Below are 20,933 nucleotides of genomic sequence, written 5' to 3'. Positions count from 1 at the left end.
TTTGTTAAATGTCAACAATGTCTTGTGGTGTTAATCTATTTATTTATTTATTTATTTATTAGGGGGCCAAAGTACAAGTGTGTGGAGTCTTTCTGCTATTTTAATTTCAATGTTAGACATTTTAAAGATTTCTTGTGTTGATTTATTTTCTATTTATTAAGGGGCCAAAGCAGCCAAAGCAAACCAGCTATATTTTTTATTTAATGTTAATGTTCAAGTTTAAAGTTTGTTTATTTAACCCTGTTAACAATAAACAGGTCAGTTTCTCATACCAACTGGTGTGGATCATTCTAACTAACCCGATTGCAATGTTCAACATAACATTTGAACCAATGGGCTGTTGTCTCATCCATCAACTCTGAAAATTTTCATGTTACCATATCATGTTTGTCATGCTTGGAAAACCCTGCATTACAGCAAAACACAGGGAAACAACTTGCTTCTCTCCTTCAGTCAAACTACCTCCTGTTTCTAGTCTTTTATGTAATCCTGGAGAAATGTTTCATATATAGACCCTGTATTTGCTTTTTTAGACATGCGAACGGAGCCACTCTATGCATTACACTGTCATGTGGATGAATGGTGCACCATTTCTAACTCAACAATCTGAAATGAAATATTCCTACAAAATCTTAATGAAATTTTCAGACATGGTCCCCAGAGGATGAAGCCTTATTACTCTAGTGATCCTCTACTTTTCTTGTAGGTTCTTAGTTTTAATTAGACTAATTTAACCAAAAGAGTGATGTCAGACTCTAAACCTAAACCTTTAAAAATAACATATAGAATAAAAATAACATAATAGCTGTATTTGGGGATTCATTTGATGCTTATGGGCTGTCAGCTCATACTGTTGACTAGAATTACCACCTAGCGGTTTCTAGGCTCATATGACACTTGATGCTTCATATATGGATGTTGATGCAAAGAAGCAACAAATTCTAAAATGTCACCAATTCAGTATCTGATCCCCTTCTGTCTCTGAGATATGACACTGAATCATGGCCAGAAAAGTGTTTTTGCAGAACATTATGTCATACTAAAGTTGATCCTTGACATTTTAAATGTGAAATGTCATCACCTCATTATTTTATCCTGTTTGACATTAGTGAGAAACTTTGTCATACTTAGAATACTTTAATTAATTATTTAAATAGGTCACAGTGACCTTTGACCAACAAATTCTAATTAGTTCATCCTTCATTCAAAGTGGATGTTTGTGCCAAATTTGAATAAGTTTCCTCAAGGCAATCTTGAGATATCACATTGACGTGAATTAGATGGACCTGAGGTCACAGTGACCTTTGACCTTTAACCACCAACATCTAATCGGTTCATCATTAATGCCAAGTGGATGCTTGTGTCAAATTCCTCAAGGCATTCTTGAGATATCACATTCACACGAAATGGGATGGACAGAGGGACAATCCAAAAACATAACACCTCCAGCCACAGCTATCACCGGCTCAGACGCATTATTGAAATCTAAGCATGTTATTATAACTTGTAGGCCTTGTTTTTATTTGTTCAGAGCAGTGTTGGGTAAGGGTTACTTTAAAAGTAATCAAAGTACATTGCTGCGTTACTTTTTAAAAAAGTAACCAGTTACTTTACTGCGTTACTCCCCGAGTAAAGTAACTCAATTATTTTAAAAGTACTTCCAACGTTACTCCCTGAGAAATGTAACTCAAGCACTTTTAAAGTTCTTTTGAGTATTCTACATTTACTATTGGGCAATGGACCACAGGGCACTAAGCCTACATTTTTTTGTCTCCAAAATTAAAGTTATGGACCACTTGCCCTTCACTGAGATCCAGTTCTCCCATCACAGCCATCACTTTGACCAGTAGAAACACAGAACGATCTGCTGCCGTAGACAACTGTATGACAACAACACCCCAGCGTTTTTAAGTTTCCTCTAGTGATGTTACCACACAGAGTAAAAGGGGGAAATGATGGTGTGAAACAGCAGAGGCACTCTGTCAACCCGATGAGTTAACTTAACTGTCATTAGCATCAAGCTAGCAAACAATGTTACATCCTCACGGTTGGACATAAAGTAATAAACACTGACAAATAGCGGCGGGGCTTTTACTCACCACAACTGTAGAGGCTCCCAGCTTCATTTGAAAGAAACTACATTATAGACAGCCTGTTATTTATTAATCCCTCTGTGTGTTTATATATTTATTTTTTATCCGCTCCGTTGTCTTTATAAAGTTAACATATCGCACCGTCATTTCAAACTCAACACTTGTTTCAAATTAAAAGCCCCTTATAACCTCGGCTGAGAGAATCCCTCCATTTTCTAAATAGGCTTTTATTCTGAAACATTTGTCAGAACTTCCTGTGGAAGATACAGTAGCTTGATAGTTTACGTATGGCCCTTTAACGTTAAAGGCCCAGTGTGTAAAATGGGTTGAAAACAGTGACATCAGTGGTCAAATTCTAGATTGCAGGGCTCACTCGCTCACCCCTCCCGTCGGGTAAATGATGGTGGCCTCATAGGGACAAAAAGCCTTGCGCACGACTTTTTCAGGAGTAGGTCTATCTAGCGACGAGGTGAATGTTTATTTAGAAATCTAAACCATGTTACGATATTGTAATGAATCACTCACAAGCAGGAGACCAGAGGAGCGTTCGGGAAAAAGGCCTGTTTATTTGAGCACTCCAGAAACTCCGGTAACACTCCACTCCGTCCCAAACTCTGACTCTTCTAGCGTAACAGACACACTTCATAACTTTACACACATACTCGTTTACCAAGCTGAGTGGGGACCCCCCTCCCCTCTCTGCTCCACCAATCTCCAGGCCGCACACTGACTGACAGTGTAGCCGGTAAACAGAGCTCAGCTGTTTATTTAGCCTAGCAATATCTCCGGACTATAGCAGCTGCAATGGACGACTTTGAACGCAATTTTGAAGAGTTTCTTGTAGCGGACACAGAGCCAGAGCCATACCTGTTTGAGCCGGAGCATACAGATGAGGAACTCCATGTGTTTGATGCTGAGCGGGTGAGAAGAGAGGCTGAATGCACAGAATGGGATTCGATGCTACTGCTACCATCGTTGGGGAGATATATCACCAGAAGGAAAAGCGCCGCAGAGAGTGCATCACAAGGAGTGAAGTTGCGTCTTCTTTTCCTTGCAGATGACGGTTCAGGTTCATTCTCTCCTGTTGGGTGGTAAGTGTGGTCGATTCGCAAACTTTATAACTAAAAAAACTTTTCACTACTCTCTATCAACGAACTACTAACACTCTGCTGTTTCTTCCTCCTTCTTCCTTCCTTCCGCTGTCTTCCTTGGTTCATTTATACACGCGAAACGCGTTCTCTGGCTGGCTGGATTGTCCGCTCAGTCTGCCGTACATACATGGCGGCGCAAGATGGCGACCTCTCTAAAGCAAGGCCCTTGCTATATATATATATATATAAAAGCATAATTATAAGGCTACGAAAACCAAACGAATTTTATTTTATAGCGATCATACACTTGTATAAACATATTAATGGGTAGAATATTCAGATTCAGATTCAGATTGACAATAAACCATGCCAAATATTACACACTGGCCCTTTAAATGTAGCTCCTGGCATCTGCTAACGCTTTTAGGTGACTACAACAACATGTCGGCTGGCACATGAACAGGCACAGCTCTGACAGTGATTCAAATAATAGTGAAAGTAATAAAAATAGGACAAGAATAACCCGATGACATCACACATGCCGTGAAAGACAGCCGGGGATAATTGGTGAGTACCAGTGTAGCGTGTACCAGACATAATGCAAGTCCTGAGTCTGAAATATGTCTGTCAGCGAGTCCTACTCCACCTATTTAGACAACGGCAGCATTTCTCCGACCACATACCGAGCCACAAACTCCGTGGCTTCTTTCAGACTGATAGGTTTAACGTTATCTCCGTTATTAGAACCAAACGACAGCTGTTGCTGTTTTGGAGCTGAAGGACCAGCGTTCTAAAAGTAACGGAAGTAACTGATGTCTTGTTTGAAAATGTACTTAAGTATTTGATTACTCAAACAGCAAACTAACACGTTAGGTTACTCGTTACTGCAAAAAGTAATCAAAGTACTATAACGCGTTACTTTGTAACATGTTATATCCAACTCTGGTTCAGAGTAAAGTATTGTTATGATACTCACAAATAAAACGTGTATTACATCTCACCATTGTTTCACATCCAAACAGCAGTTTATTACAGTAATTATCCATTTACACGTTTACAACGCAACTGTGTTGACTGATGGCAAAAGGTCAATATGTCAATGAACATTCAGCCGGAAAGGCAGTCTTATTGTTGAAATGTTGCTCAGCTCTAATTGTCACACTGCTGTGCTGTTTCACTGACTTTTCTCCTTGTGTTACTCCTTTCATCCTCTCCTTTCCATTCTGTCAGATAACAGAAGCTCAGCTTGAACCTGTGCTGCCACTGCTCGCTGCAGCCTCCTCCTCCTCCACACAGGCCAATCACAGCAGGCTGGACGCTCCTGTGCCATTTGCTCCGTTACATCAGGGGAAATATCCACCAAAATGTTTTTAACATGCTACAAATTGGTGGCATGAGATGCCATCTGCAAGCAAAGCAAGCCGGATCTTTTTTTTTACCAGATTAGTACAAAACTGAAGAACTTCAGTTTACTATATTTAATGTGTATGTAACTTTAAAGGACCATTTGGGTAGTTGTGCATGTTTTTAACACATCCAGTAGTTAGAGAACAATATTAGCGTTTATTTGGATTAATGCCTGTGGCCACATGATCGATGAAAGTCTGATATTCACTGTCCCTTAAGCTCTTGTTTAGTATCCACCAACTCCTGAGAAAAATATCTGTCTCTTTAGCTGCTAAATGGTCCACTACGTTTCCCTAACCTATTCTTATTCCCAGGTCATCAAATACGGATGCTTTGTTATGCTCTTTGGTGTGTGATATTGACACAAAAGAGACTCTATTCTATCTATCTGTGTGAGACACAGCTGAAAATATTGTAAAATGTGGTGAATGTTCAGGAACCGCCACAGTTAGGTTTAGGCAACAAAGTTTAGAGTTTATGAAGTTTAGAAAAAAGATCATGTTTTGGGTTAAAATATGTACCTTTATTATGTAGCATAACACAATGTTACATAAATATGTCATGTGAGTGGTGCCATTGCACAATGTCTCTACACAAATTGCTTTAAATTTAAAACAACATGATGTAGATAAGTAACTTTTGGTTTCACATTGGACATGAAGTATGGTCTCCTGGGTGAAAGTCTTTTGTTTCCACCTGCCCTCCCTCCTGTCTTACACAGAGACTCTTGCTCTTTATGTCGTAAGCCCCAATTCACTAATTCAACTTCATTTTTTTTTTGGAAACAGCTTGCACTCAAAAATTTTAGTTAAGTATAATACAGTAACATGACCCTTGTCTGACAGGAATTTTATGTCAGTTCAACATAACTTTTTTGTTGTTTGAACATTAATTCTATGTCATATGAACATAAAAATTGGCTTCATAAATTTTAGTCAAATTAACTCAAAACTCAAAAATTGTTGACTTAACATAAAAAATCATGTCAAGCTCACAAAGTTTTTGTCTCAAGTAAACATAACGTTTTTATGTCATTTTGACAATATGGGGCATTTGTTTAGACTTCACATAAAAATTTGGATTGGATGGATTGGGGTTGACAGTGTACATCAGATGCTCTCAGCATTAAGTATTGCCATCGATAGTGAAATTAGCTGAAAGCCAGATGTGTCTCACAGACGCTAAAGGGCACCTTTGGCACTAATTTTACACACCGAGGGGCGTGACAAAGTGTCAGTGTTTGAGGACCTGGTAATGACAATGGGCTGGTTCACCGGCTAGTTGTGCTGCCTGCAAACAAAGTTGATAAGAGGAAAAACTGAACCAGGGAGGGAGCTGTGGGCTGTATAACCAATTAACTGTGCTGGAAGAGCTAAAAATCTCTGTAGACTTTACAAAGTGCAGAGTTGGTAATTATTCTCTATGAGTATGTCACTAAACGAGCAACACTCTTCTCAACACATAGTCATTTGACCTTTTAACACAGTTTGAAGTTGCCTCTTTAGCCAAGAGTGTTATTTCCAAATGAAATGCAACTACAGTCAAACTCCATACCATAGTACACTGATTCTAAGCAGGTCTTTAGTGTGTAGTGTGGTCACACTGGAAAAGTTGTAAAAAAACAAACAAACAAAAAACATATACACATAGTATGTATAATGTTGTATACTACAACCAAGAAGTTATTTCATTCATTTTCCATAACCGCTTGTCCTGATACAAGATGCCTTTCCGAGCTGTCATTGGGTGAGAGGTAGAGTACACCCTGGACAGTTCATCAGACTATCACAGGGCTGATACATAGAGACAGACAACCATTCACACCTAAGGCCAATTTAGAGACACCAATTAACCTGAATGTCTTTGGACTGTGGGAGGAAGCCGGAGTTCCCAGAGAAAACCCACAGTGACATGGGGAAAACATGCAAACTCCACACAGGAGAGTCAAAATAAATACGTATTACATCTTAAGAAAAATATTTAGATGTTTAATTGGCAGTAGTTTCCAAAGGTTAAGCTTGGTTCATATCCAACATCAATCCTATTCTATAATTTCCTATTAGTATAAAATGGTAAAGTATGTTGATGCTAGAATTACAGCCTCGTACATACATCTAACCCCTGGCATCAAAGAAGATCGATACAATCTGAAATTTAACATGGACACCCAAAATTAGTGTCACTGATACAGTATCAGACCAAATACGTTCCCTTCTGTTCCTAAGATATGGTGTTGAATAATGGCCAGAGGTGTTTTTGCAGAACATTATGATGTCACAGTGAAACTAGCTTTTGACCTTTTGGATATAAAATGATGAAGAAGAAGAAGAAGAAGTAGAAAAAGAACATAATACTTTTTTAATCAATGAGGGAAAACTTAACTTAATACAAATTCTTGAATTGTGTCAAAAACATATTCTGTGAGGTTACAGTGACCTTGACCTTTGACCTATGACCACCAAAAACAAATCAGTTCATCTCTGAGTACAAGTGGACAGTTGTGCATTACATTATGCCTCCAGCCATGGCTATAGCCGACACAGAGGCATACAAGTACTGTCACCCCACTGACATATAGTTATAACATTTGCTCTGGGACAAGCCACACATCAGGCTCAGCACCCGACTAAATCACTGATATTTTTGTCTTGTATTCCGAGCAGCAGCACAGCAGCAGCAGCATGCTGCTAAAGTCATTACATTGCTTTTCAAATTAGCTGCAGGCCTCCACATGCTGCTGTGTAGGGATACTTTGGGAGCAAAAATGTCACACTGGCCTTTAAAGGGTGAGGAGAGGTCACAGCACCCCACCCCATCCTACATACACATACACACAAATGCACACACAAGCTGTACCTGTTAATGCTGATCACAAGGTACCTAATCTGAAGTCATTACAAAGGGTCCAAAAGCACTTTACACATGCTTTCAGTGAGGACAGACAAAATGTATCGGCTGCATGCGAGTTGAGCTACTTGTCAGTTACAGACACAAAGAACAATCCTGGTATCAAGACTGTGACCAAAATAAAAATAACTGAGGATTTCAAAGCAAGAGCTGACACGAAGTGCTTCAAAGTTTCTGCTTATAAAAATTCCTCACAACCTTTTTATCTGTAAACATCTCCTAAAAAGAGCACTTCAGGGGCGCCCCAGTTATCTGCCGCACCTGTCGGTATGGGCTCTTACCAGCATCAGTGGAGGCTGCACAGGAAAATGCTTCACACAGTAGTAGTCTGGCAGAGCATTCTGGTCCAGGTTAGACAGGCTAGCGGTAGTCCTCAGGCCCTTGTCCGAGCCACACACCTTACACATGGCCGCATTGCCCATGGTGCAAGGTTTAGCCTATCCCATCAGAACGTAAAGGAATCTAAGTGAGTGCATGTAATCACTCTGATAATCCACTCTCTGCCCCTGCTCCACCTCCCCTCCCCCTAAAAACCCTACAGACTACCATTCAGGGGGGCGACCCCCTCAGTCTCAGCAAAACCTCACTTCCCCTTTGGCCTCAGCAGTGCTCCTCTCCCTGTTGCACCACTACTGCCAGCACAGTGCTAGCTCTAATCATTGCTAATTCCAACGCTGTGACCATTGACCAACAACCCCCTTACCCAGCTATTTTTACACCCACCAGCCAAGCTATGCATGTCCCTCCCATCTCCATCCCCTCCTGCCTAAACAGGAGGGGATGGGAGGGGACATCACAGACACACTCAGCATGGACTGATAAGAGGCTGTGTGTTGCATACATTTGTGATAATATGCAGTCTGTGCCATGTGTGATCAAAAGTGTATTACATCATATCTATATACTAACCAGACACTACAGATTTACCAACACTGTAAACCCCAATCCATCCATGACCCAAAACTATAATGTAAAGTCTACACAAATGACCCGGATTGTCAAAATGAAATAAAAACTTAAAAACTAACAGTTTTATGTTAAGACAACATTTTTTTGGTTAATGTGGCTAATATTTATAAAGCAGATTTTGTCTAATTAGTTTAAGACCAATAAACAACACTATCATTGTGCACTAAACATATTGTGGCGTGTTGGGGATAAATGGGTGGAGTTTCCCACCTTGCTATAAGACAATGTGTTTAAGGCAATAAACCAAAGTAAACTGTGTTTAAATGTGTTCTAAATCACGCTTGTAACACATTATGCAGTATTAATGTTTACGTATTTTTCCATGGTTCTAATGGGTTACAGTTAATGTTGTGGTAAAAGACATTTTGTGTGTCACAGTGTCATAAAGTTGTGCTGAGGTGAAATCAGGCCCACTTCTTAGTTCAGAATTCATGTTTTAGCTTTATTTTTGCAACTGAGAAACCTGAGTTTGCCACAATATATTTTTACAGTTCAATATAATTTCAGAAAATCAATGTTAATTGTGTACTATGTTTTTAGTTCATATGACATAGACTTACATGATCAAACAACAAAAAGTTATGTTTAACTGACATAAAATTCCTGTCAGACAAGGGTCATATGAAACATTTATTTTGTGCCTGGTGTACTCAAAACATTTATGTTGCTGTATTCTACTATACTAAAGGTTTTGAGTGCAAGCTGTTTCAAAAAAATAAATAAATAAATAAGTTGAGTGACTTGATTGGGGTTTACAGTGAAGCATAAATGGGGCAATCTGTAGATTTCCACACATTCAAAATAGAGCAAGGATGATGGAGCTTCCTGTATTTCATTTGTGCAAAAGTTTAACCTCATGGTTTTTGGCCTGCAATGACAATGTCTTTGTCTGACAGGAAGTGAGCATGAATTTGTCTACTACTATTTGAGCTGAAAATAGTGTTAAAAAGAATACCAGTCTAACCCTAAAATATGTACTAATACTGCTTTAAAATAACTGGTAAATAAAGCGTGCATGTACAATAATATTCCTCAACTATTCCGAATATAACAATATTCTGAATTTGATGCAGGTCATGTAAATAGTATACTCTGTTTGGGTATTCCAAATAATGCCTTTTTCTGAATGTAGCATACTCCATTTAGACATGTGGGATATGTCAGTATTATTGTCCGTCTCGATACAATGAGGAAATTGCACTTTTCAAATCCTAGTGTGACAGTCGCCACCTCATCTTGAATACAAACAAAACCAAAGAGATGATATTTGACCCTCGTGGGCAAATTAATAACGACCCTGTCACAATTGATAATTGCATAATCGAGCGGGTGAGCTCCTACACATACCTTGGAGTTTTTATGGATGACAAACTAAAATGGTGTGACCATGTGGAGTTTCTTTGTAGTTAGCTGGCTCAAAGAATTCATTTTCTCAGGAGGCTGAGACTGTTTGGAGTTCAGAAGAAGAACATGCTTTTATTCTACTATGCAGTTCTGGAAAGTATTATTAGATATGGCATGACAGCCTGGTATGGTACCCTAACTGTTCAACTAAAAAAACAAAATCCTGACTCAGGTGAAAATTACAATGAAAATAATTGGACAGAAAGATTACATCTCCCTTCAATCCATCTATGATGATAAAGTACTGAGACAGGCACACATGATTCTCTATGACCCAACAAATATCCTTCATCCAGAATATGAACTTCTTCCGTCCGGTAAACGTGACAGAGCCAGCAGACACAAAACAAATCGCTTTAAACTCTCATTTGTCCCGTCATCCATAACTGTTAACAATTGTAGACATTGCCCTAATTTGCATTCTTAATCTACATTTCACCTTTCTTCTAACCCTGAAGTACCTCTTTGTATCATTGATTCCCTGATTTTAGATTTTATAGATTCTTTTATTGCTGGTTATTATTGTGTTTTTTATTCAATCTATTTCCTAATTGTGTTTATCTCTTTTTTATCCAGTCTTTTATTCATTTATTTGAATTACTTATACCATGTGCAATACTGATGCTGTGCAATATGGGACACTGTGCAATACATAACTACCTCGTGTACACCTACCTTCGCTGCCTGTAACTGGTCACTGTGCACTTTTTATGCCTTCTTGTTCTGTATATGTTAGTGTCTTGTATGTATTGTTGCAGCTGTATCTGGCACTTTTAGCCCAAAACAAATTTCCTTCGGGACATTAAAATATATCTTATCTTATCTTAGTCCAGCCCCCAAAGTGACTTTTTTTTGTTTTAAACAATATGATCACTAGACCTCATGTTGATTTTTTTCATGGAAGCAGGCATGGTAATTGGTAATGCAGATCTGTGTCAGACTGTAGCCCAGAGCAGAGCTGTATTGATTCAGTTGGACTGCATGCAAACTACAGTCACACAGACCTTTTCATGGCAATTGACTGACTCACAGGCTTGATGGTATGCTGTTTAATCAAAGCTTTATACATCAGGCCCCCACTGTCTTTACATGTCAGTCTATGTCTTAGCCATAGTGAGATGTCTGTTTGTATTCACTCCATGTACATGTATGTGTCCTTGTCTAATGACATTAGGGAGGTAAATGTCCCCATTCTCTTTGCTCTCTTCTAGGCCATGACTCACAATACTCTTACTGTTGGAAATATCACCCAAACAATTCTCATTCACTGAATATGTTGGCCTAGGATGAAAGACTCCTCATTGTTTAGTGTCACAGAAACCACATGAGAAAGCAGCTTTGGAGTTTTCTATGAATGAATGAATATAAACTGAATAAGCAAGTACAAGATCATTCAACATATCCTAATAGAACGGTTCATGTGATATCCTATGAAAATGCACACGCAACAAATGCACACACAACAGCTTGTTTGATATCCTATGAATTAGAGCCTCACTAATGACATTACATCCTTAACGTAAAGTTATGTAATTAACATTAAATTATGGCAGTTAGGCAGGTAAAGATACTGTGGTTAGGTTTAGTTGAAGACGTACCGCAAAATCACTCAAGGTTCATCCAAAGTTTACATGGTTCCAAAACCATGTCTCCCAGGGAAAGTCCAGAGGGGAACTCCTGGGTTTTGTGACCCCTCAATCACCCCAGCCTGCCTCCTAAGAGGACTGAGTTAGAGTTTTTGGTCCAATTAAAAATTTTAGAATGAGCACTAACTATCTATTATATTGGTTTTATCCTCATTCAATAGTCTACAAAATAATTGTCAAACATCCACACTGTAATATTTCTTAAGTAGTCTGCTTACAGTTTAGCTGGGGGTATTGTTGATTATTGGGTGTTTGCAAATGAACAGTTGCATGTCATCTGCATAGCTATGAAATCATACACTGTGTTGTTATGAGAGCCTGTGCGATATTAGATCCATTTTTGAGTTGGTAAAAAACCTAATTTAGCTTAAAGTGTAATAAAGCTTTGATCAAATATTTATCTCCTCTATTTTTATAGATAAAGTGTAAAAAAACATTCAGGAAGTCATTTGGCTAATTTGTAAATGTGTTAAATATCAGAACATTTTTATTTAAATGTATATATTTCAGTTTTAGCCATTGAATATCCAGTTATTTATGATTTTTGTTGCTTAATGCAGTTGAAAGTTAAACCTAAAAAGAAATAATAAGGGATTCGAAAAAATTCATAGTTGGTAAGGACATTCACTGCAGGATTCAGGGAGAAAAAAAAAGCTATCAACCCAAACACGGAGGGATGTGTATTGAAAAATAGTGTGAACCAAGTTAGAACCCTGTGGAACACCATTTAATTTAATTAACTATATTTCGAAAGCATTAATGGATAATTCCAAAAGGCACCCATCATATTGTCTGTTTACACAAAAATGCAGGTGAGGGAAGGGTTAATAATTTTGTGTGACTTCACAATATTAAATAAAATGTAACAAAATGGGATAATGGTCATACAAAAACTGCCACTGAATGGAAAGACAAACTGTATTTCCTCAGAAAGAGTTAACTGGTCTACTTGATGGTAATTAGGGCCTAAACAACCTGAGCAACAAATCATATGTGATTTTTGATGTGACAAACACATGAGCAAGGTATGTCAGGTCATGTGGCTAGGTGTATATGAACTTCAGCTAAACTAATGTAGGATGCTGGGGTCTGGTTCTCCACTTCAGATGTAAAATGACAATAAGAATGACAATGATTTTCTTATGAAAATATTAGGCCACTTGAACAGTGGTGAGGTGCAGGTTGGTGGTCATGTTTCATAGTAGCATCATATACATGTCACTGTGCTGGAGTTGGTTTAACAAGGTTACATGTCATTCTGCAAACAGTGTCTGAGAGATTTAAACTCTTATAAAGTATCATATGCCACTTCAACGGAGAAGCAAACTACCACGAATACCAAGTGAGGTTGTTCGTACCATGAAACAGTGCAAAATGATTCTAACTGCTCCCCTGGTATCAGGAAAAAAACTTAATTTTAATTTTGCTCTATATATTTTATCAAGACTAAATGGAGGTGACAGAATAAAGAATGTGGCAGGTTGATTAACAAGCTTTTTACCATGTTTTTTTTTTTCTCTTTGCCGTGGAGAACTTTATTCATTTTTCAAGAACAGTTATGTTGTGCTCCACTGATAAATCTACAAAGTTAGCAAAGTTAACAAAAAGTAAGCTATTGCTGCCCTCGGCCATCAGTTACGCAACCCTTGGCTTGCAAGTTGCAGTCTCCTGAGTGGAATGGGACCACAACCAGGAAACAACACACAACAATGTGTTTTACATTTATGATAAAACCACTGAAATGTTTACTTGCGACATAATAAAACTTAGTTTTGCTGACTTTACGACTCCTATAGTTGTACACTTCTCTAACAAAGTAATATAAATGAAACAATATTCATGTTTGATAATATTAGCCATCATTAAGCTACTGGTCATACCAGCTTAAGTAATGCTGTTGCTACAGCATTACTTAAGCTGGTATGACCAGTAGCTTAATTAATAACATTTTGTTGCATCGTGTTTGCATTATATTGCTTAAGAATCCAACCTTTTTATTTGTAAGATGAAGACTGTGTTAGTTCTTTCAAATCTTGATTAGTTATTGCCTGGGAGTTCAAGCTGACCGATTTATCTGGTATCATGACATGAAACAGCAGTTTTTCAGTTAATTAAAATAAACTAGAACTACTGCCTTGCTGTTGTTTGCCTCCCCAAGCCAATCAAGTTGCAGTTATAGTTTACAACCAGTTGACAATGCTTCAAATATTCTTAAATGTGGATGCTTCACACACATCTTGAACTTGGCAACATAGAAAATCTATACAATCAGCAAAGTTTCAACTAGGACACCCAAGATCAGTGTGACTCATTCATTTTCTGACCAAATGTCTCCACTTCTGCTCCTGACATATGCTGTTAATTAATGGCCAGAGTGTTAGCAAAACATTACGATGTCACAATGAAGTTGACTCTTTACCTTTTGGATCGGAAATGTCATCACTTCATAATTTTATTCTGTTATAGTAGTAAAGATAAGAATAAAAACATTTTGTTGGTCACGTTGACCTTTGACCACCAAATTCTAATCAGTACACTCTTGAGTCCATGTGGACATTTGTGGCAAACCTGAGGAAATTCCCTCAAGGCCTTCTTGAGATATCACATTCATGAGAATTAGGCGGATTCAAGGTCACAGTGATCTCAACTTTTGACCTTTGACCACCAAAATCTAATGAGTTCTTCCCTGAGTCCAAGAGGACATTCGTGTCAAATTTGAAGAAATTCAAGGTGTTCTTGACATACTGCATTCAAGAATGGGACAGACGTATCTACGGACGGACAGACAACCTGAAAACACAGCACCCCTGACCAAGGCTGGACCAAGGTGTGGAGGCATAAAAACAATCCAGTGACTCAACTGAACTGCTATAGACAAGACTGATGTTGCCATCGAGGCTGTTTTAAATGATCAGGTCACCAATATTTTTACTTGGCTCTGCTGCACTCTTAAAACTCCAGCAAAACCGGTATGTTGGCTACACATCAGTGTGGACTTAAAATGACAAAAGCTTCAGGTGGATACATCAGTCTCTAGTAGGGATGCACAATATTGGATTTTTGCTGATATCCGGTATGCAAATATGTAACAACTCATTTGACCAATACCAATATCAACATATCCGCTTTTTTCCCCCACCTAATTTTAGTGATCATCAAGTCTCTTCTGTAGTGGAATTAACATCATATTATGCATGCATACTCTGACCGTGATGGCCCACCAGCAGATGGAGGCATGAAATACAGTCCTTTTCAATGTATGTAATATCCATTACTTGTGCAAATTAAGAAAAAGCATGTTGGCCAATTCTGATAGCTCATTTTAAATCCAATATCAGCCAATACTGATGGCGTGCCAATATTATTGTGCATCCCTAGTCTCTAGTGATTCGTTAGGTGAAACTGAATCCCCCTTTCCTACAGAAATCAGTTCAAGTGGGCACAATTTCTGACTTAAAGGGACATTGTGTAACATTTTCAGTTGTTTATTGGCAAAAATTGATGTCTGCATTCATAAATATGTCATCACTGGTGTATTATTACCTCCACCAATAATCTGACTTATTCTTGTAAAAGGAGAATTTCAGATTTGTTTGTACATTGTAGGGGTAAGTCATCTGTGGGGTTCCATTACGTTTCGCCATCTTGAGAATACACCCGCCAGCAAGGGACATACAGCCCAACCTTCGGCGTTTTCGTTGAGAGCCAGGCCAGCACTGCGTGACTGAGGAGCCGAAGGAGAGGAGCAAGAGGCGCTTTGCTACTACCCTGGCAAATTTGAAACAAAGTCCCAGTCTTTGAGCATAATGCAGGATCATGCATATGCAGCATCATGGGAGACGGAATCCTTGTCGCCAAGAAAGCGCAAAAGGGAATAGAAAAGGCAGCGTGACCAGCGAATTAAAAAAACAAAGGCCCACATAGGGGTAGCCTTTCCCAGGTAGAGAGAGCTGCTGAGGGAGAATGGTAATGCAATCACAGGCCAGCGCCGCTGTTGGCTGTTAGTGGCTGTTAGCGGCCAGTCGCTAACAGCCTCATCCCTCTCCTCGCATCACTGCGCCGCTGTTAGCTGTTAGCCGCTGTTAGCTGTTAGCCGCTGTTAGCCGCTGGCCTGTGATTGTATTACCTTTCTCCTTCAGCAGCTCTCTCCACCTGGGAAAGGCAACCCCAATGCTGACCCTTGTTTTTTTAATTCGCCGGTCACGCTGCCTTTTTGATTCCCTTTTTCCACTTTCTTGGCGACGAGGATTCCGTCTCCCGTGATGCTGCATAATACATGATCCTAAATTATGCTCAAAGAGTGGGACTTTGTTATGCGGCAGTAGTGCCGCTGGCCACTAACAGCTGTTAGTGGCGCAGTAATGCGAGGAGAGGGATGAGGTGTGTGAGGTTGAGCCACTTGTCAGTTGTCAAAGGACAAGACGTGATTGGTTTGTTTCAATTTACATCCGCCCCAACAGTCCTATGTTGTAAACACAGCCAGCATGGTGAGGAGGGGGTTTGTCAACTCGCGTCGCGTGTGTCTGTGTAGGAGCCTGAATGAATACTCCATGTAGTATTGATGACATGGTTTCATCAGTGTTATCATAGCTTTTTGGTACACAGCGGCTACAGTTGTTGCAATACGTGTTTGAAACAGTGAGGCGCTAGAGTGTGCCATCTGTTTGAATACAATATATGATTTCAGCGTTAGATGGGAGAAATTCCTACACACTGTGGCTTTAAGATGGAAAAGGAGTTTAACAAGCTGGCAATTCTGTTTGATATCAGGCAAGATTAGTTTGAGGGATTTTATGGACCAATTGTAAACTAAACGATTTGCTAAGATGTCAATCTGCAGTGAGCGCACACATAGTCTTGTTAAATGCAAGCACAGTCACAATTTCGCAGATCCTTCCATACACATGTATACCCCTTCAGGTCAGTTTAGCTCCATAAAATGACCACGATTAGGCTTGGCCTTCCACTGCTTTGTCACTCACCAAATGGGCCTTTTTAGTTTCATTAACCTTCTCCTGGATGTAATTTGCTAAACGTCTCCTTCCATCTCCTTTCTAAACAGCCATCATCTGCCACAACACTCATCTAATTAGTGTGGCCAGCAAATGAGGCCATGGGTATGTTTGTTTGTGTGATTTAAAGAGACAGCCGTCAAACCTGGCATTGTAAGAGTAGGCAATATAATTTATTGAACTCAACACAAGTTTAAACTATGTCTCCACAATGCCCACAGAAATCACAGCCCTCCTTTCCAACCCACCCCCTGTGCTCCCTCTGTGGGTTGCTAATCCACTGGGCGGGGCACGTGTAGACAACAAACCCTTTTAATCTGTGATCGACCATATGGCTCACTGTCTGCGGCAGGGAGGAGGGGCATTGGGTAAAGCCACTTGTACTGCTTTATGTTCCCACTGTGGGGGAAAATGGGATGATGTGTGTCTACAGTAGTTGTATGAAAGGGTTTTTTGGTAAGGGAAAGGGAGGAGACATGTTTTAGTTTGAAAATTCTTCAACTAACAAAGGGTTTAACACACACTGTTTTGTTTTATCTATTAACTTTAGCTATAAATCACGAAATAAATAAATTCTTTATCCTTTATTTTCTAAATTGCGTGTGAATGTACCAGTTACACCGGAGACGGTGGGCCCTTTAATGCTAACATGAGACTACCAGCCGACACTAACCTCAAAGCTGAACTAGTAAACAGATACAGGGGACATAAAGCAAGTGCAGCCCATGTATCAGAGACTTGTAATGCAGCAGGGGGTTCAGTCAGTTATCCATCCAAACACAAATCTGGGATTCAAAATTTAACACACTATCAGCCACATATAAATTATTATCAGTATGAAACACATACTGTAATACACTCAGCAGGGTCTATTCATAAGGAACAGGCGACAGTACATGCTACGAAGAAAAAAACAACAGAAAACATAATTCATGTTTTCTGTTGTTTTTTTCTAGAAGTTGGAGGCCAGGTTGCTATGGTAACAGATTTGGAAAAGGTTTATGCATGGATTTTTTCTTTTGCTACCAAAAAAGACCTACAGAAAATGGCTTCTTTTGTGTTACCGTTATTGAGACCAACATATCTGAGTGCTATAAACCAGAAAGTGACAGGAGAGTGACAGATTGGATGTCACTATTTTCCCAAAGAAAGCACTGACTGACAGGTTGAGTTAAGAAGTGATTTGAACAGAGCGATATCCACCTTGAATGAAAAACACAGCTGGTAAAAAGCCTTTTTGGACCTCATTTCCACCTCGTAATAAAATGCAATTTGCATCTGGATACCTATCTTATCTAGATAACTAGGGAGGCTGTGGCTCAGGAGGCAGAGGAGGTCATCCATGAATACGATGATCAGTGGTTCAGTCACCGGCTCCTTCAGTCCCCACATAAATGTGTTCTTTGGCAAGATACCGAACCCTAAATTGCTCTCAATAGCTATGCCATCGACGCGTGAATGTCTAAAAAACTGAGTGGCTGGTTGCACCTCATAAGGACAAGCACATGACCATTGTTTTACACAGGACAGCAGTTTCCGAGAGTCCCATAAAGTGATGTTGCTCTATGGAATCTGTTCATTTCTCTTATACCAGAGGGCGGGTCATCTGTTGCTTGAGATGACAGGAAGAGGCAGAGTAAGGTGATCTTTTAGCTTGCTGAGTGTATTTTTCTCTTAAACACATGGTAAGGCTGTACAGATTGCATTTACACCGGTCTGATATCCAATCATAATGTGATTTGCATACTGATCCCAATACAGTTGTGCGCTTTTACACCCACATTAACATGCATTTTTTATTCATCCTGATAAAGAGTCAAAACAAAGACTGCATGTTAATACAAGGTCTATACAAAATCTTAAATTGTGTTGCTGGTGTAAGAGGCAGAACTGTTTTAAGTCAAATGAATCATGGTCAAGTTGAGTCCCAAGATATTTGAGATGACCCCCAAGTCAAGTTTCAAGTCCTTTGGGGCAAGTCCAAGTCAAATCAGAACCAGATAGCATGTTGGCAGTTGTGTAAATTATGTTGGGGTTTTTTTTGTTTTTTTTTACATAATTCCAATGCCTATATCTAATAATGAACCTTTAAGCTTAGCAGCTATGCAAGGACAAGTTGAGTCTCACAGCAGTCAAGTCCAAGACAAGTTCCACGACCATCTTTTTTTGGCTTGTCTCAAATTTCAGGTTAACAGCTTTGGCAATGAGATATGCTTTGCTCAGAAGTCAAACTCACTCATACTAACTACATGAAGGTACAGCATTCTCACGTTAAGTTGTATTCTGTTCTGTTCTGTTCTGTTAGTGCTTCTCATAGTCAAGGAAGAATCCTTAAACAACTGAATTTCATAAATGCTACATTGTCGAATCCCGCTGAAGGACTGTTCCAATGTCAAGGATCCTTAAATTCTACCAAATCCTTCCTTCAGAGAATTTTCAAGGATGCCGGTTTGTACCCTCAGCGGGCATGAAGGTCCTACAATTTTTTGAACACAATCTGCCTGAATTGAAGGCGGGGTCTCTTCAATGACACGCATCTAAGCACTCGCTAGCCTGTTCCAATGTGAGTTCATCAACTGTTGGGACAAAGTCTAGCCAAGCCTCTGTAGGACCTGACTTTGAAGTTCCTGTCCTACCAAGGAAGAATCCTTGACTTTGAGAAGCACCAAAATTCATCTCACATTGCAGTGAATATATGAAGCATTTTTAACTGATGGCCATAACTGAACCTTTGATGTTATGTCATATAAATAAAATTCCAGAGACTTTGTGTTGACTTTCCATTATCATTACAGTAAATTCCTGGCAAGTCTTCACACAGTGGAAAAATACCTCCCCACCAATGACTCTGACCACAGCTGCAAAACTATCTGGCTGGTACTGCATGATATGATGGCCCAGATGTTGTAGTATTAGGCCGTAGTTGTAGTCCTGCAGCCTCTGTAAAGCTTGTGTAATCAGAACTGAGTGATGGGGTCCCTGCTGAGGAACAACCGGCTACTCCACTCAAACACTGACTGAAATTTCAGCTGACACTGACCTGCACACACCATGCATATAGGTTCACACACATACTGTACATATGTTGCATAGATTAACATGGTGACCTCCCACATGACCCAAGTTCAAGTCCTGGGTCTGTTGAAAATTCACTGTTCTCCAGCTGAGTTTGATCCCTACCAAAGCAGTAAAATAGAATAGGGAATAACAATGCATGGGTAGACCCCCTGTTGAAGACCCAGATCTTATTGTAAAAATAATACTGGCACAAGGGAGTAAGAAAGCAGGAGTGAATTGGATCCCTAATTGGTTAAGGTTAGGGTTAAAATAAAATAAATAAATAAGATAACATATATTTTACATTTAATGTCAAATATCTCTATAACAAAAACAAAAACAACCTCCCAGCACATATATTAAACTACACTAATTTTAGAAACTGCTGAAGATATTAAAATAGGAGTCATTTATGCTTTTATTTGATAGGGGACAGTAGAAAGATGACAGGAAATTAGAGGAGAAGGTGATGATATTAAATTCACAGTCATCTACAAAATATCAACCTAAAAACTGGGCATATGACATCAAACTGCATCTTTAAAACTCTTTGACTAAAATGTCACACTTGTCTCAAAGGGCAATCTATCCATTTTACATGAGTTTGAAAGAAATTTCCAAACTGGGAGGGTTCAATGAAATGCCGTCAGGTTGCATTGTGGGAAGTGTGGAGCATACTATACCTAAAAGTATATCTCAGCCTCCAATGTTTCCATGTTGACCCTTCTTTTTTTAATCTATCCCTTTTAAGTCCAGATACTTTATGTTAGTGCAGTACTAAACTGCTGAAGTGCACCTTTAAATGGCATTTTACTGAAAATAAAGAACTGTAATAAGGATAATGCTTCCACTTAATTAAGAAAATGTTATTTCAAACTAATTCATATGCATTATAAACATGAGAAGGAAATCAAATAATCAAATACTTCTCATGATGTGATAAGAATATTTTCCACTGAAGAATGATTTGAATATTAGAATGCAAAAGCAAGTGTTGATTAAGTTGACGTTTTAAAAAATGCTTAAGTGCATTGCTCCTAACTGTCCCTTTTTAAGAGACTCTCAGATACCCTGAAGGACAAACAGTCAAACAGTGAGTAATCACACACACACACACACACACACACACACACACACACACTCTTGTAGGGAGCCTGGACTGGATCCAGTGGGGCAAATTAATCTCAGTGAGCCTCTATCAGCTCTGTTTAATTCAATTGCTGTGACTATAACATTTCTCCAAGTCTTGCAACCTTAGCATAGCATTTCAACAACACATACAGAGAACAAACCGTTTTGTGGAGGGATGATGAACCTGCTTAAAATAGCAGACCAAACACCCACAGA

General features: G+C 39.1%; 1 protein-coding gene across 7 annotated transcripts in view; it reads right to left on the bottom strand.

The window, feature by feature from the left end:
* ank2b (ankyrin 2b, neuronal) overlaps positions 1–20,933 on the bottom strand; it is a 423,224-nt gene that overhangs the window by 162,242 nt on the left and 240,049 nt on the right. For 2 of the 7 annotated variants that reach the window (XM_078164849.1, XM_078164854.1), the window contains exon 1: positions 7,780–8,119. The exons of 3 other annotated variants lie outside the window; for them this stretch is intronic. In XM_078164849.1, coding sequence (XP_078020975.1) covers positions 7,780–7,920 — 141 coding nt within the window. In that variant the 5' untranslated portion in view covers positions 7,921–8,119. Of the gene's footprint in view, positions 1–7,779; positions 8,120–20,933 lie in introns of those variants that run through there. 2 more of the 7 variants (XM_078164852.1, XM_078164847.1) reach the window with 1 other exon arrangement.

The sequence above is a fragment of the Epinephelus lanceolatus genome, chromosome 22, assembly GCF_041903045.1.
Source record: "Epinephelus lanceolatus isolate andai-2023 chromosome 22, ASM4190304v1, whole genome shotgun sequence".
NCBI classification, from domain to species: Eukaryota; Metazoa; Chordata; class Actinopteri; order Perciformes; family Serranidae; genus Epinephelus; species Epinephelus lanceolatus.
This window is presented reverse-complemented; position numbering and strand designations above follow the sequence as displayed.